The following is a 17,466-nucleotide window of genomic DNA, read 5'->3' on the forward strand; positions in this document are numbered from 1 at the left end:
AGACGCTGGCTACTCGCTCGCGCGGCGCTTCTCGTCCGCACCGCAGCAGCAATCGCCGGCCAGCAACGGCAACAACGGCCTACAGCAACCCCCGTTCCCGTGGCACACGGACAAGAGCGATCTCGACAGTATCGACTCGTCCATCTTCAAGCACTCGCTGCACCAACAGAGCAGCTTCGAGGGCAGCCGCCGCAACTCGGTCCGGAGCGACTCGAATCAGTTCGTGTCGAAGGTTGAGGTCCACAGCGAGTACTCGGGTGGTGGTGGCGGTGGCGGTGGTAGTACCAAATCGGACACCGGCGTTGATGCGGACCTAAGACACCTGGAGGATCTGTCACTGCGCGACGAAAGCAGCTCCCGCAGGACAGTCACCAGCAAGACCAGCACGCTCGAGACGATTAAACGGCGGAGCTCGGGCTCGGGATCAACCGGCGCAGGGAATCGGGCAGCCGTGAAGTACGGTGGCGTGAAGGAGGAGGACGAAAGTGGCATCACGATCATCGAGATCCGGGACAGCCAGGTATCGCACAAGAGCTCCAGCGTCATCTCGTACGACTCGATCTATCTGTCGTCCGAGAGCGACGAGAAGGATCACCCGGACGACGAAGGACCAAGCGGCGAATCGGGTGAAGGATTGCCAGCTGCGGCCGGTCGGCCAGCTCTCGGTGACGTTAAGTACGAGGACTACGACGCTCTGTTCCACGAGACGGACCTCGAGAACGCGGAGAGCACGATCGACACGCTGTACGGGCAGGTGACGAAACCGAAACCGAAGCCAAAGATTGTCGGCGTCGAGCCGAAGGTTAGCCACTCCCAGAACGACTCCCTGCGGCGCTACATCAAGCACACGGGTCGGAGTACGCTCGAGCGACTCTCGCTGATCTCCAACCTCAAGCTACGCCAAGAGTTCGCTGGCGCCGCAGAGCAGCAGCAGCAATCGAGTCGGGATCGCCCGGCACCGGGACTGAAGGAGAAGCATCCGGTTGACCAGTGTGACTATCAGTACAACTCGCTGCCTGACGCCGATGTCTGCAAGCTGTTGCGTCATTCCGAGCGGATCGACGCGAAGCTGAGACGTATCGCGGACACCGGAGACGCGGATCACTCGGGACGTTCGCGTGAAGCCGGAACCTTCGGGGACTCACTGCCCCGTTTGCACCGGGCCGATCTGGTAGCGCTCACGCAGCCACCTTCGGACGAGGATCTGTCGCTCGAAGAGTCCGACAAGGGCGCTCCGTCGATCGAACTCGTGGAAACGCCCACCAAGGAGGTAGCGTCATCGAGCAAAGTTTATCTGCCGGAACTGGGCGTCGAGCTCGATTACGAGAACTCGGTCGTCACAGGGCACAGCGATCCGGAGAGTGACATTACGATCGTCGCCCCACAGGACGACCTGGACGTGCCGACACCGGCCATCGTGATCACGCCACCGGCGCAACAGAAGCGGACCGGAGGAGGCGCACCGCCGGCCGGGAGTAAGAAGCAGTACTCCACGTTCGCCAGCACCGCCGGTAAGCAGACAACGAACCGGATCCACTACGCGCGCAAGGAACCGTCAAAGCCGAACCCGGAAGCGCTGCGCGAGGTACGCACCAAGCTCAAGCCGATCCCGGTGCCACCGCCGGTGCCCGTGGAGGTTGGACCGAAGGTCCCGCTTGCCCTTGCACCCACCGTGAAGCTCGGAGGCAAGAAGGTGATCGTGGACGAGGTGGCCGCAAAGGCTGCCAAGCGCGAGAAGCAACTCGAACCGGCCCCGAAGAAAGAACCCGTCGAAGGACCCAAGCCCCAGGAACCGATAGCGATCGTCGGGGCGAAGGAGCCTCCAGAAGCGAAGCAGCCCGAAGGTAGCCCGAAGGTGGACCACTCCAGTCTGTTCAAGGAGACGAACCCGTTCAAGGAGCAGGCGCGGCGCGAAGTCAAGAACCGCATCAACGACGAGCGGCCCCCGTTCAAGGGGGTGCGGCGCTTCAACAGCACCGAGAACATCTACACCTCGTCGCCGATCATCGTCACCAAGACGTTCAATAACTGCATCAAAACGAATGAGGTGAAGACCAAGTCGTTCGACTCACTGATCGTAGACCACAGCGGCCGCGACCCCAAGATGCCGCGACCGCAGGTGATCCAGATGGTCGACTCCAAGCACCAGCAGCACCTGCACCAGCAGCAGCAGCAACTGGCGAACGGTGCGGACACGGTACGCAAAACCTCCAAGAACGGCCAGCAGACGCAGCGCGAGTTCCTGCACAAGGTCGACTCGGTGCGCAACTACTGGTCCAAGATGCTGGACGAGGTGGACCACCAGCACCAGGACGAGTGTGAACCCGATCCAAAAAACGAGCTCCGGCAGCAACCCCGCGAGCTATCGGGTTCAAAAAACGGTAATGCCGAGCGGAAGGCCAGCATCGGCTCGGCAACATCGGAAGCATCGGACAGCTCCTCGAAGCACACCACCTCGACGAAGGCGGCCTCCTCGAGCGAGGGCCACATCGTGCGCCCGGCGGCGGCGACCGTGACGTCGTCCCGCAACAAGTACTCCACCTACCAGCTGCTGGACGACGAGGACGAGGACGAACTGCACTGCCAGAGCTTCAGCCCGACCGTGGAAATCATCGAGCTGGACGGCCACAAGCAGGCGGCGCTGGTGAAGCCAAAGAACGCCAAGGACCTCGACTTCGACCACGTGCGCTACAAGGTGATGAAGTCGGAGATGTTTCAAAAAAACTTGCTGGTAAACCATCGGAAGGCGGCTCAGTTCGATGGCCTGATGCAGTACCTCCAGGACTACAGCTTCCAGGAGCTGCTGGCCCACAACAACGTGGTCATCATTGAGCCGGTCCGGACGAAGATCGAGAAGATCTCGGACCGGACGGTCGGCGGCGGCGGCGGTGCCGGCGGTGGCCGGTCGGAGTTGCCGGCCGGCATGTGCCGGATCACGAACGGGGCGCTGCAGGCGGCCAGCGTTGCCGCCGCCACCGGCAAGCGCCTCCAGCACACGGTCGGCGGGGCATCGGCGGGCCTGAAGAAGCACTTCTTCTACCACCCGATCCGCGTCAACAAGGAGCTGCTGGACGAGGAGCTGCCCAGCCCGGACACGGTGCGCAACGTGCGCAAGCTGTTCGAGGGTACGCTCCGGCTGGGGACCGCCGCCAAGCAGGCCTACGAGGACGCCAAGGCCAACGGTACCGCAGCAGGTAGGTTGAGGAGGTCGTGAGATCCGGACACCGAATGGATTGCGATCCCTTCGAAGGGTACACTCTTTGTACAGACGGGCGAGGGACACTTCTTTTCAGCTCTCCCATCCTGCCCTCTCTTAAGACCCCAAGTTCCGTCCCGCCCCGTTCCTCACTCACAAACATCCTTCACCACCAAACAGTCCCACACTGCATCGTAGTTAATCTCTCGCTCTCGTCTCTTCTCTCTCTCTCTCTGCCGTCCCGATCCTACCCTTTCTCTCCCTCTCTTTCTCTCTCTCTCTTTCTCTCTCTCTCTATATCCTCGCTCCATTGTACCATATCCTTTGGTCCACAGTAGGCATCCGCAAGTGGGACTCGGCCAGCCTGTCGAGCGGCGTTTCGTCCAGCGGTGACCTCAGCTCCCCGTGTGACTGCGGCGAGGCGGGTGAGCACGGGACACCGGCGGCGGTAGCGGCAGGTGCGGTGGCCCACCACCACCACCACAGCGCCGAGGTCCTCAGTGCGCCCACGGCGGCGGAAGCGGACGGCGGGCAGCACGAGAACCTGCTGCTGCACGAGTCGCACTACGTCAGCCAGGACGTGCTGGAGAAGATCCGCGAGTGCGGCTCGACCGTCACGTACTACGGTGGGCGCGTGCTGGACAAGCGCACCGAGCACATCAGCACGATGACGCGCGCCATCATGCGCGAGATACGGGGCCAGGATCGCAAGTGTGGCGTCTGTCAGCCGCACAACTGCGTCGACATCGGCGATCACGATCACGATCCCGATGATGACGACGGGGATGGCGATGAGTATGGGGATGATGAAGATACGGCGCACCGGATGTGCCCCAGTAGTCGGCGGTTGGAGCGGCCCGGAGAGCGTGACGGTGGCCTAGGTAACTGTGCCCAAGTAGTATTTCCGTGTTACTCCCCGGTGGTACCGCACCTCTAACCCCCCGGGGGCCCCAGTAGTGATCAGTAGTTGTTCTGGCTAACTTCAGACCTCCGTCAAGGGAGTTCCAAGTGGCCGGCACGTACGGTGACCACAGCCATACGTCACTAATACACCCCTAGTTACGACCAACCACCCCATTTAACAGCACATCGTTCCCTTCGCTTTGGACCCTCCGTCCGTAGTTCGGAGGAGGTCGCCCCACGTCGGTCGACTCTCGGGTCTAACATGTTCTCTGTCCGCTTCTCTCCGCAGGTGTCAAGTTCAAGCTGGTCAAATCGAACAGCTGCAGCAGCCGCCTGGAGCTGGCTGGGACGGGCAAAACGCCGCCGGATCTGTTACGCCCGAACGGGCGGATGCGCGGCCGACATCACATCCCCGAGGAGAATGGTAGCGGCGGTTCCGGGTCGCCGATCGAGCTGGAGCCGGAGGAAAGCGTCCGCGATATGGTGAGCCGGTTGGAGAGCAGCGGAACGCTGGCACCGCGTTCGAAACCGCGCATCATCGAGTCGAAGTGCATCGAAAAGGGCGAATCGCCGACCGCCGACATCACGATCAACAGCCAAACGACGCTAGATGGCGCGACGGTTGCGGTAGACCACGGTGGAGACCAAGGAGCCCCGGTAACGCCGGTCACGGTCAACAATCACATCAACCACGTGCACCACGGAGCACCACCACCACCGCCACCACTTGTGATACCGCCACTGCTGAAGGCTCCCGGCAAGGTGGACCATCCGCCAGTAGCGGCCGCCGCTGCCGCCACCATCACCTCTATGGAGCGATCCACGAAGGTGTGCCGGAATAAGAACGTGGACCTAGCGTTTGCGGCCACCATGCGCCAGATAGCGAACCTGAACGGCACCACGAAGTCCGCCTCGTCCGTACGGAAGTCATCCTCGCTGGTGGCGATCGGGGCGCCCGAGGACGGCCCGTCACCACCGGACAGTGCACCGCAGAGTGCTTCGTCCGTCACCAAGACGGTCACATTCAACTTCACCAACAACAACAACAACAACGGCACGACGCCACCGCAGCCACCCGTCAACGGGAGTGTCGAAAATGGAGCACCGCCACTTCCGGTGGTGGACCAGAGTGAAAACCTGCGGCCGAGCGCCATCGCCGAGCAGCGGAAGGCGGACGAGCTGACGTCGCCGAAGCTGGTCAACTGGAGCACCATCGGGCGGTTCGACGAGCGCCAGTACTTCGCCAACGACCGCAAGCTGATCGAGAAGCGCAAGTACGACGACATGGAGTTCGAGGAGTTCGAGGTGCTGGACCCGAACGCGCCACCCTCGTCGGAGCACTACGACAGCCTCAACAGCAAGTGAGGCGGATAGCCGGATTTGCCGAAAGTATTTGCCAGTGTCTTTGCCGAGGGCGACCACTTCCACTAGCTACTAGCAGCACCGCTACGCCATTTAGTCAGTACTCGCGCCGAGTCACCAATTTCCCCCCCGCGATTTCCCGCACACCCAACTGCTTGCTGCAACTATCGTTTTAACTATTTATCGTCGTGGACGAGAGTGTCCTTTTAAACTCGTGCGCAGAACGAACGCTATCCCTCCCCGAGGTTTCCGCGGTCCGGTCCGGCGGGAGATCTGGAACTACTTGTTTTAACTTCAATATTTCATGTACATACTGTATTTTACCAAAAAGAAGGGGAAGCATTACTACATTCTGTTGCTTATCAGCGCACCGCGTCTTGGGCAAAGTGGAGAAAGACAGAAAGGATGAGAGAAAGGAGAGAAACCTCAGCGAGTGAGTTGTAATTTATCTGCAAAACCAAACGGACAGTGAAAAGGGGAGACCGAATAGTTGTACTTGGAGAAGTGTACTTGACCCCGAAAAGCTTTTCGGAGTCGGGCATCCTAAAGCCCTCGTAGTGTGACGTGGCGTTTGCGAAACGCTGTAGTAAAACGGCCACGTCAATGACATGTTATCGTTCGACAGTAATCTGGAAATAAAGTACGTAAAATGGTTAAACCACTCCTTCAGGTGTCGTGCAGTCAGTGGCCCGGGAACGAACTGGAACTCGGGGCCGAAACTGAACAGTACACAGTTTACATTCCCATCATTCGCGCCCCTCCAGCTTTCAGCTTGACACGGGAATCAGGTTTATCACTTAGAGCCGTCACACCGGTTCTCGCGATATGCAAACGAAATTAACAAACAAACGAACGTTGATGACGCTGCGACAACTGCGACACACCCGGCGCGCGGCGACCGTTGTGCATTCAAATATTTAAAACGTCCTCGAGCCACGAAGGAAGGAAACTCTCTCTCAAGATGGGCCGCCCGCTTCGTGTTATTGCATTACGCCTAAAATGCGGCAATCCGCGGGACGTGCGCTGCCTACCTTCGGGCGTTATATTGCTGCTAGTGGTGTCGGCGTTTCTGCTGCTGGCGGTGGTGGTGCTGTAGCACTCGTGGCAGCCGACGGCACGGGGAGTGAGGCCACATTTCCGGTTGCTCCTGTAGCTGGTGCTGGTGCTAGAAGTAGTGCTGCTGCTGCTGCTGCGACCGCTGCCGGTGCAGAAAAATCGATTTGTTCCTATAATCCATACACTCTGCGAACGATAGAGAGCAAGAACAACAACAACGGTAAACATTACAAATCAACACACAAGAGCATTTTGTAGCAGTTTGTAAAATCATCAGAGTGGGGTCGAACTTTGCACATAAACCACACCGACCGGTAAACACATTCCCACGACCCACACCGACCCGGGCCCGAAACGCTGTCCGGAGAGCTATTAGTCTACCACCCCTATCTCGGACGTATCAGCCGTTTCAACTGTCAGCAAGCGTCCTTTGGGACCCGGCGGAGGGGACGGTCGAAAGAAAAACGCTAACTCATTGTACGATCTTGGCCAGCGCCAGGCAGAGAGATAACATAGTTGGTTGGGGTTAAAGTGGTTTCATTTAAAATACGGCAAGGCCTGAAGATGCCGACAATCACCCAGCTAAGGATACACCGGGGACAACACACCCGCCCCGGACTCGAGACCATAAGGCCGGAGCTTTTCCGGAGGTCAGAAGCACGTAATGACGCAGAATTCATCGCCACTCCGCGCGCTCCGACCGGCATTCTCAAGCATTCTCAGAGCAAACAGAGCCTCGGGGAATGCGCAATCAGTAAATAGCTCTCCGCTGCTGCTGCCTCCGTGGAGTACTGCGAATCCATTGCTCGCGGTTGGTGTGCGTCGCTGTAGCAGCTACTTGAACTGACCCGAACACCATTATATTCGTATATTTCACCATTAACTAGTACTTTTTTCATTAGGTTTAGGTTTGATGGTCGGTTGTTATAAATATTCATTCGAATAGAGCGAAACATTTCAAATAGTCTTATGCTGTCCGAAGGAAAAGATCATTTCCTTGAGCCCTCACTAGTCGTTTCTTTTGATAAACACGATAAATACGCAGCAATGAATTATAAATATCATAATTAGCCAACGGTTCGCTTCGCTTTGCTGTGTTTGACCCCCGAGTAACATGCATTAGGTATTAATGACTGTTACGAACGGAGGTTCGACGCGCGACTAGTGCCTTGAGGTGCGAGAGTCCGCGGTGCGGACGCGTCGGCGTTGAGTGCTCGAATGGAGCAAAAACGGTGAGAACTCGCTATTTACGGCGCGGCGAGTGATCGACCGGCGCATCGAAGTGGCGACTCGGGATCGGGGTGTCGTCACCCAGATCGGGGTGGGGCAACATTTTGGGGGGATTGTGAGGTATCGAAACGGAACAACGATGGGGATTTCTATATCATAAAGCACGTTTAGAGAAAATGCTCCGCCAAACAGAAAGGAAACAAATACATTTTCAATAAAAACAATATTAGAAACATAAATATTCATCAAATTGTTAATAAACTTCAAGATGTTTGACTGAGATGCCAAAAAAATGCATCAATCCACACACCCGTCTTCCGTGACAGTGTGCTTTTGTTCAACAACACTGCCGTGACCAGGATTCGAACCTGGGTTACTACGGCCACAACGTAGGGTCCTAACCACTAGACGATCACGGCTGCAGACGGTGGGTAAGAGACCCCACGATGGAGCCCACTTTCTTGCTGCGACGAAACTGCACTGAAATTGGAGCACGCAGCAACAAGATCACCCCCACCCGAAAGGGAAAGAAAATCGACCACAAAACACAAAGCAAACTCAGCGAAAGCTCGAAAGTATAGTCACGCGAAGCGACTGGAAGTTTGCCCGCGAGGCGCACCCATCGTTCGATCGAAAATATGCTCTACTGGCACCATCGGCGAAAGGTCTTAAAAGTGCTTCGTGTGCTACGAATTTATAGAGTCCAGGTTTTGCTGGAACTAAAAGAAATATGTTGCAGGAAGAAAGAGTTAATTGTTGTACAAGCAGCTTTAACAGTCGAACGAAGAAATTACCGGAGAAAACCAAAAAAGAAGCTTGTCGTGTTTCCGCCCGGGATCGAACCGGGGGCCTTCCGCGTGTTAGGCGGATGTGATAACCACTACACCACGGAAACTCCTGGCAGCAATCGGATAGGTTAAATCTGAAGAGCAACATTATGCTTCAGATGCTCCTACGCCCGCGCGGATTATGTTTGATTGAATTAAGCAGCTATGTAGGCTGTTTTGATGCTCAACTTGCGAGCAACCGTTAACATCGGGTGTACGTTATCTGCTTAAGTATTTAATAAGCCCTCCGACATAGTTTGCAAGCACGTTTCAAGGCCAAAACAGTATTATTAGCCTTTGTCTGTGTTATCGGCTCTGCTGTAGCGATAAGCAAACATAAATAACATCAGATCAACGAAATGGCCCGTCAAGAGCCGTAAAAGTAATAAACAACCAACTGGGACATAATCATATCGGCGTTCGGACCTTTCTGGAACCGTATGGGCTGGAAAAGCTCACGCTCCGTGGGCAGTGAGAGAAAACAAGCCTATAAAGCCGTCAAAAATCGCTCACTTTTCGGAAATGTTGTCGAGGCGGAAACAGAAAGAATATAAATGATACATCGCATAGGGCCCTTTTTCGTCGCAGTGACACGCAAGCGAAAAGGTTCTCAGGCGATTCCGAGGCAATGGTGCCAAAAACTTTTCGCATATCGTTGGAAGGGAATTTATCTTTATAATCCGCCGCAACCATCGTCATCGTCGGGTGGGACGACAATCGGCAAAAAAATAATACTATTCCCCGTTGTTCGTCGGCGACAAGTAACTGAAAAGGGTGGTCTCCTGACTATAATCCTGCGCTTTGGAATCTTACGTCAAACAGCTATCCTTTGCCATCAATCTTCCTGACGGGGCCCATCAACGAGATTCGGGCCGATTAAAAGAGGAACGACACAAAACGTACTCGTTCCTGGTCGTGCACTATTTGTGGTCCTTTGCCTTCCGCCGGAAATTGATTGCAAACTGCAAAAAATGCGGTCCTTTTGAAATCAAACTCCTCCCAACTGTGCTGCATCGTCTGAGTCCTCTGCAAATTATCCTTTTGTTTCGGGTGGAACCAATACAAAACCACTGTCGTTTGCCCAAAGCACAAGAAGACAAGCAGAATCGGGTCTGAATGAAGTCCCCGATGTTGTCGTACAGCAGAAGGCAAGGCAAACATTTTCAAAACTAATCTCCTTTTCGAAAGCCTTATCACCCTCTCGCATGCAACAATACAGCTTTCGTTTAATGATCGGCGCGCCGTAGGTTGGTCATAAAATTTCTCTAAGAAGCTTAATCATCTGCACAAACATCAGAACGTGACTGACGAGGGCCGTGAAAACCTATCCACAGTTCCACAAGGGATTCTGATACGACATCGATGGCTTACGTTGAAGGTTGTTTTTGTGAAAAGTCAACAAGACATTCTGTACCGTTATAATCGACCCGTTTGCGGCGAAACACGGCTTTCATTGGTGTAAGCCTAGCCGCAAACAACATGCCAACGGTTGTCGTTGAGAGATATCTGGAACATGAATATAGCTTAATGAAAACATCCATCATCGAGGTGTTCGTCCAAGTTGCTCAAGGGAGAATTAAATTAATGAACAGCAAATAGCAAACTTTAAGACAATGCCCAATGACGACGTACACCGGGCTTCTGTTCTAAAAATCTAATACTTTGTAGAATGATCTAATGAAACTTCGTTACCCGTGTTGGTCCAAAGCAAGGCAGGCAAGGGCCTTTCGTCGGTGAACCGGGGAACACGAACGACAGCTTATGCCATTTCTACTCTCTACACGTACGAATTATGAAATCCTTCCAGCTCGTTTCACTTAGACGACGACGATTTTCACTAACATCCCGTCAAAAACCGTTGTGCTTTAAGAACAACGGAACACACCGGCTTCTGGGCGTCTGGCGCCTGCCGTCGCATGCAGGGCACGTCCCAGGACACTTCCCGTGGTCGATAGCACTTTTGCTTCTCTTAATGGCCGCGTCTGTGATGCCGTAAAACTGCTCAACCACAACGATGACACCCGTGTGGCACAGCCCACCACGGCGAGCTGTCGGATAATCTTTCAGCGGCCGAGATTGGTTCAAAGAAGTTTGCGAATTGCGATGGATCTCGGGGTGTAAGTCTATGTCCACAACAAACAGCACGCTCTAGCGCTCCTTGCTTTTATTAAAAGCCTTTCGAATATCTCTCCCAAAGAGCCAGAAAAATTGCCTTCAATTGCGAGTACTTTCACACGAAAGCTATTTCGAGAAACACACATCGCGGACTCGGACCTAACGAACGGACACAAGTTGCCAAAAACGCAGATTAATGGATTTTCGTCAGCTTGAGCGGAGCGCGAAATGAAATGAAACGGGCGTTCCTCGGCACGAGTTTTGGGTGCCGCATTTCGTTGCTCACCACCACAAACCGGTACCGGTGATTTTGGGAGTTGCAGCCGCAAGCAAATCGATCGGCAAAGTAAGGCCCACATCGATCTTCTGTAGCCGTGATCGTCTAGTGGTTAGGACCCTACGTTGTGGCCGTAGTAACCCAGGTTCGAATCCTGGTCACGGCAGTGTTGTTGTTGGCTATCAACAAAATAAACACACTGTCACGGATGAAGGTCGGTGTAGTAATTTTTTATCCTCCTTCCTAATCACAACGTATTCTTGAAACTCCGCGGCAGCAACTAGCAAATTGCAATCATTTAGCGTAACTTCCCTGCTCGTTAATCCTGCCTGACATTTGTTTACTTAAAGTATACATCATATTTCAACTCGCCAACCAAAATACGTGTTCTGAGCAAGAAGTATCTAAGTTTAGAAAAAAAAACTCTGAAACGAATTGTAAACAAATGCATAGTTTTATGTTATCAATTCCTCTTGGATTGGTTGATTCACTTCTTTATAAACATTACAATTCTAAGAAGGTTCGTTTTCGTTGTAAAAAGTTTAACAATAAATATAACAGAAACTGTTAGGTTCCTACACTTTCCCCTAAATATGCCGCAAAAACATAAAGAAGGAACATAAAATAGAATGGTAATTAATTCAAATAAAAGAAGATCATATCGTGCGTCTTTGACACTCACTGAAACCGTCCGAATTCGGTTGTTGCACAGTGTACACGGCAACAATCGCCGACCATCCTTCCATCAGTGGAACAATCCTTCCATCAGTGGAAGGATTGTGGGCTGACCCAAACAACACCGTAAACCTATTTGGTTTGCCGGATCGTCCGGATTACCGAGAGCGTAATTTTATCAAATCAACGGAGTACAGTTTTATTGAAGGCTTACGCATTTTTCCCATTTCGTTCGACCATTCGCACAACTTCGCGCAACGAAATCGAGTGATTCACGCGATAAGATTAGCGCGAAAAAAGCGTGCTTCAAGATGTAATGTAAAAGTACGATAAACACCTATATTTTCGGTAGGAAGCTAACAAACGTTACAAATGGAGTAGCACCCTTATCGACACCTCGAAGGTGTTGTACCGTAAATGGTAGGACGATGTTTGCCTGTCACAGCATGAGTGATTGCCTATTGACACCGCCCTTCTACTGATATAGTGGCCGGGTGCACCGAGAAACATAAAACAAATTGCGGACACTACTTTCGAAGTAAAGCATGGTCCACAAAGAATCGGGAAATGTTGTATATTTTCTAGCAGCGCCTCTGGTGGTCGGATTTGAAATGTTTTGACAGCTATGTCTTTAGTAAACATTCGGCTTTTAGTGCTGAAAGTTTCATCTTGCTACGCGGCGGTTTTAGAAAGTTGTGCTTAATGGAACTGGAAAGAAGAAAAATAATTCTGCACACTCACGTCGAGAACCCCACGTGGTCTGCTTTAAAAATCGCTAAAACACTAAAATTCGCAAAATCAACTGTATATGCTGTGCTCCACCGTTTTCGGGAACGCAATACCGTAGACCGAAAGATTCAGAGTAGTTATCGTAGTGGAACATACGACCGGCAGCTGAACAGAAACGTTTTAAGATCAATCAAGGCAAATCCTGGACTTTCGTTTCGGGATATTGCAAAAAAGTATGGTGCCAGCAGAAGTACTGTCCGGAGGATCTGTCTACGAAGTGGCTACTGTTCTTTCCTTGCATCTAAGCATCCAAACAGGACACTTAAGCAAAACCTAGTTGCTAAAACACGCGCTAGAAAGTTGTACGAAAAGGTTCTGACCAGGTACAAAGGATGCTTGCTTATGGACGACGAAACATACGTGAAAATGGATTTCGGACAGCTTCCTGGACGAAAATTTTATCTTGCGACGGCACGGGGAGATGTCCCCTCCAAGTTCAAATTTGCATTCGTCAATAAATTCGCACGGAAACTGATGATCTGGCAAGGAATTTGCACCTGTGGACGGAAAACCAAGGTTTTCATCACAAACACGACGATGAACTCAACGTTGTACAAGGAAGAGTGCCTCAAAAAGCGTGTACTACCGTTTGTTAAGTCACACAAAGGTCCGGTTAAGTTTTGGCCTGATTTGGCAAGCTGCCACTACAGCAGGGAGGTAGTTCAGTGGTACCTTGACAATAAAGTGGATTTCATCGCAAAGGATATCAACCCACCAAATTGCCCTGAATTCCGTCCAATCGAAAATTATTGGGCAATAATCAAAAGAAAGTTGAAGAAGACTGGAAAGGTGATGCGTGATGCCGCAGAGATGGCGAGAAATTGGATTAAATTAGCCGCTGAGGTGGACAAGATGACTGTGCAGAAAATGATGGCGCGCATTCCAAAGAAAGTTCGCGATTTCATCCGACGACCAACAAAATAAATTTATAAGATTTTTCTCTTAAAGTACAATAAAATACCTTCATTTTGACACCTTTACATGTTTCCTAAGACAAACCAACCCCGAGATAGAGCTAATTCAATTGTTCCCGATTCTTTGTGGACCATGCTTTAATCGTGATTAAAACTAGTCACGACTCCGGACAGCAAACACGTAGTTGGGCTATCTGGAAGATATTCAGAATATGAGAAACCTGGGTACTCGTGTACGTCCGAATCACAGATCCGTGTGACTGTATGCTGGAGCAATAAACGAAACGCCACCAGCGAACCAACATCTCCGTATGTCTAGCGCCAACAGCGACAGCAGAAATGGAGAGTTTCGGCAAGACATATTTTCTGAATATTGCGCCCATGCGCCCCGCTGCGCCCATCAAGACCTCCGGAGTCCGACCATAAAACGGAGACTCTGCGAATTGAATGATGAGGCCCCGTGCGTTTGGACATGCCGGATCGATCTTATGTAATCCGGCCAGCGCTTAGTATGCCGAGCGCATAGACACGTGAATTTTTTTGTTACTTTTGTAAATACTGCGGACGATGATTCTGGTGTGCAAAGAACGCCGTTAGACAGAGTACATTAGTTCGTCCATTGTGTTATGTTATGAAGCATTGTTTTTTTTTTATCTTAGAAAAACGGACCGGGCCGTATTTATAAAAAGCATTGTTATTGATCAGAAAAGACTCTCATTTCTCGTTTAACGCAACATCAAAAAAGGAAATTAAAAAGTAGACGGCAATCGAACAAAACGAACGCATGAAGCTTCGCATGTAACGCATGTAACTTTCATCTATTAATGTTGACTGTAGTAAAATAACTATTTACTCGTTGGTTACATTGGAAGTAACTCAATTTAATGTTAAACGGAATGTGGAGCCAACAACAATTATTTGGTAATAATATACATTGGAAGCACCGACAGATAAGAATCAGTAATTTGTATGCTATTTTTAGCATATCGTAGACACCGGGACAGTCGCCGAGTCTTGGGGAAAGCCGGTTATTGTTCACCGAACACCACCACTCCAAACAGATAGCAAATGATGCCGGCGCTTCGAACACAACTAAACACATCCATATTTTAGTACGCCACGCTGTCTCGCAAGAAACCCCGGCCAAGACAGGCGCGCCACTACTTATCTGCGAAAATCGATCGTTTGTAAGTGAACCCTCATCGCTCGATCCATCACTTCACCAGCGCCATTCACAAATCTATTTGATAAGCAGTGTGATGCAATATAAACAATCCCTGGGAACGGGCCAGTGGTAATCAATCAAAGTTAGACAAGACAAGCCCCGTCCGTTGAAGATTTTGAAGCAATAACATAATCACGCTGACGCCGAGCGGGCCAACAGTCAAACGCATTATTCGAATATATAGGGTGAATATCGATTTTGGTTGTCAAGGTTCATCAGTTTGCGCATCACTCTTCGGGAGGGCATAATTTTATTAAAAACCAAGATTAGACTCATAATTTGATAGCTGCTACACGGGGGGAAAATGATCAAAAACCTTCACGTGAGTGTACCACCAGCCGGCGGATGGTGCTGGACCACTTTTGCAACTTTTAATATGAGAATTTTAATATGGTATAATTTACACAACGCTACCACCGCCTTCTCGAACTTTGGCGGGTAAACTCCCCGTCAGTAACATCGGCCAAACTCCGTGTATTTCCGTCGAACACCACGAAACTATTTACCACGCGCAGCAGCAGCACCAGCACATTACCATTTCCGACGGCACTGCTTGGAGGAGCACGTCACACACGCTCCGGAGATCGGCCTCAGGACACACAGCACACCACACTCCGGTTCATCTGATCCTGCTCCTGCCACAAACTGAGACTGAGGTGAACGAGAAACTGAGTGTGCCGTCTGAGGTCTAATGAAAAAACCACAAGAACCGATGCCAAAGTTGAGCAGGATCAACACAGTTCGCCCGTGCTTTGATGGCTTTCAAAGGATGCGCCTTAATTAGAATGTTAAAGTTAAACAGAACTTCTGCGGCTGTAACGCACAGAAACTGAAACAAAAATGGAGAAATCTCAACGGCGCAATATTGGACACCGAAACGCGGATGAAAGTTCAAATTATGTGAGTAAACACGTAGAACGAAATTACAGGACCTCTCTGACATGTACTCGTAAATAATCTGCCCGCCCAAAACACGCCGAAACCCGAAATTGTATTTTACGATCCGTGCGAGAAACGAGATTGCGGAAGGATTTATCACAAACCCGTCGGTGGCTGGCGCGGTGAACGAATCGAACGATCGATAAATCCTTTGCCCGACGACCCGGTGGCGCGACCGCCCAGGACTAGGAAGCGTTAACAGCTACTCGCCCAATCGACCGCAATCCGTACAGAGTGTGTGTGTGTGTGTGTGTGTGTGTGGCACCTGTCATAGCTTTGGAGCACATGTCACCCGAAAAGACGGCGCAGCTTTTCGGGAGCGAAATGGTTTCCGCCTGATTTGCTGGGCGTAGCCAGGCGACACGCAAAGTGGGATCTATTGCCGAAATGTCAAGAAATACATTATGCAGACCCAAATCGAACACGACCGCGTCGTTGGCACGAAAATCGCAATCGGGTCCCTCTCGGCAGGCAGGTAAGTCATCTAGGTCTAGGGATTATTATCACCCGCCGAGGACCTGTTTGAGTTTTTCAACTAGAACGTCTCCTGGAGTTAATTCAGTAAATAAAAAGAGCTACCTTCTACGCCTGTATAGCTGGCAAATTGCACAGCGCACGAGATTGATGCCAATAAGGACCCGGAAACATAGCACTACCGCGACCTCGAACGCACACACCTTCTCACCCAAAAGGTCACCCCACAGCAAATAAGGGCTTAGTTGTTTTCGATTGTTTCCGTAAGGTTCACGAAGCACCGCGCTTAGCAACATCTTCAAGTGCCGACCCAAGACCCGACAGGAACGGCGGCGCCAACGGCAGGGCGTTCGAATGTTTTCTGCCTAACGAAGCCACCGGGTCGCCGGTAAACGCACATGCATCTTGTTAAAACGGCCAAGCTTTACGGCGCGGCGGTCTGGCCCCGACCACCGCAACCCGATCGTTACAGGTCATGAATAAATTTCAATATTTGAATATCAATCGGCTCAGGGTTTCTCCCAGGGAATGGCGATACCCTGGGCGGCCCGGGGATTCTTCGGGAAATGTCATCGAGGGTGCGTTCGATGAAGTGAATCCCTACGGAAATTGTCTCGACACACATACACCGCTCCGTTTCTTCGGCGGTGCTCGGTTTCACCGTGGAATGATGGAAGCTTTTCGTCTTAATTACGCGTGTATTACGAGTGATTGGCCTAAAGTGGCCGGCTTAGGGTTTCCGGCAACTAATAACACCTGCACTGCGCCCAACTTACTTTCAGGTGCCTTCTGATTTTTAAATTACACAATGCTATGCTAATTTTACGGGGCACTCCGGCATGATATTGGTCAAAGTTTTCTATGAGGGAACAAAAATTAGCACAGTAATGAGGCCAATCAACGATGGAGACGCCAGGTGCCTCTTGTGTAATGAAGATATCCCGAGTATCCTCTACGGAGCAATGAAAAAAGTAAACAAATCGCACAGAGCGTACAAACAGCGGAACCACTAAACAAATAGGAGGGCGCAAAAGGTGTGTGTAACCAAAAATCAAGAAGCCGCTTAAGGCCGCTCCAAAAAGAGATGATGCGTTCGTAACTTGATATTTTACTCGCCGATTCAATTTCCCGCCGATTGCGAGCGCCTTTAAAAGCCGAGCGTACGTCTTTTATCTACCCGAGCACAGGCTCGAATCTTGTTCTACGGACATTTGGAAATGAACGTAGAAATTATTTCTGGTAAATTGCACACTTTCCAAAAATCGATTCAAACTCGGATCACTGACGCGACACGCCAACGGTACGGACATTTGAATGACAGGAGCCAAAAGCTACTGCCTTCATACACGAAAACATCAGCGTCAGACGACGTGGCCCAGCAAAAGTGACGAGCCGGGTCGAGGATGATTTGCAAGAAATGAAGGATGAAAATCTACTAACGAGAAGGTCCTTGGTACGGCGCTGTGGAAAGCGCTGGAACGGAA

General features: G+C 51.4%; 1 protein-coding gene and 3 non-coding genes across 4 annotated transcripts in view; 1 reads left to right on the forward strand and 3 right to left on the reverse strand.

Annotated features, from left to right (window-relative positions):
• LOC128268717 (calcium uniporter protein, mitochondrial) overlaps positions 1-17,466 on the reverse strand; it is a 92,161-nt gene that overhangs the window by 66,630 nt on the left and 8,065 nt on the right. Inside the window, exon 2 of the mRNA XM_053005912.1 lies at positions 6,493-6,703. Within this exon, the coding sequence (XP_052861872.1) occupies positions 6,493-6,703 (211 nt within the window). The remainder of the gene's footprint in view (positions 1-6,492; positions 6,704-17,466) is intronic.
• On the reverse strand, positions 8,095-8,166 carry Trnah-gug (transfer RNA histidin (anticodon GUG)). The gene has a single exon. It is a non-coding gene; the product is annotated as a tRNA-His (tRNA).
• Trnav-aac (transfer RNA valine (anticodon AAC)) lies at positions 8,570-8,642 on the reverse strand. The gene has a single exon. It is a non-coding gene; the product is annotated as a tRNA-Val (tRNA).
• Positions 11,061-11,132, forward strand: Trnah-gug (transfer RNA histidin (anticodon GUG)). The gene has a single exon. It is a non-coding gene; the product is annotated as a tRNA-His (tRNA).

The sequence above is a fragment of the Anopheles cruzii genome, chromosome 2, assembly GCF_943734635.1.
Source record: "Anopheles cruzii chromosome 2, idAnoCruzAS_RS32_06, whole genome shotgun sequence".
Classification (NCBI taxonomy): domain Eukaryota; kingdom Metazoa; phylum Arthropoda; class Insecta; order Diptera; family Culicidae; genus Anopheles; species Anopheles cruzii.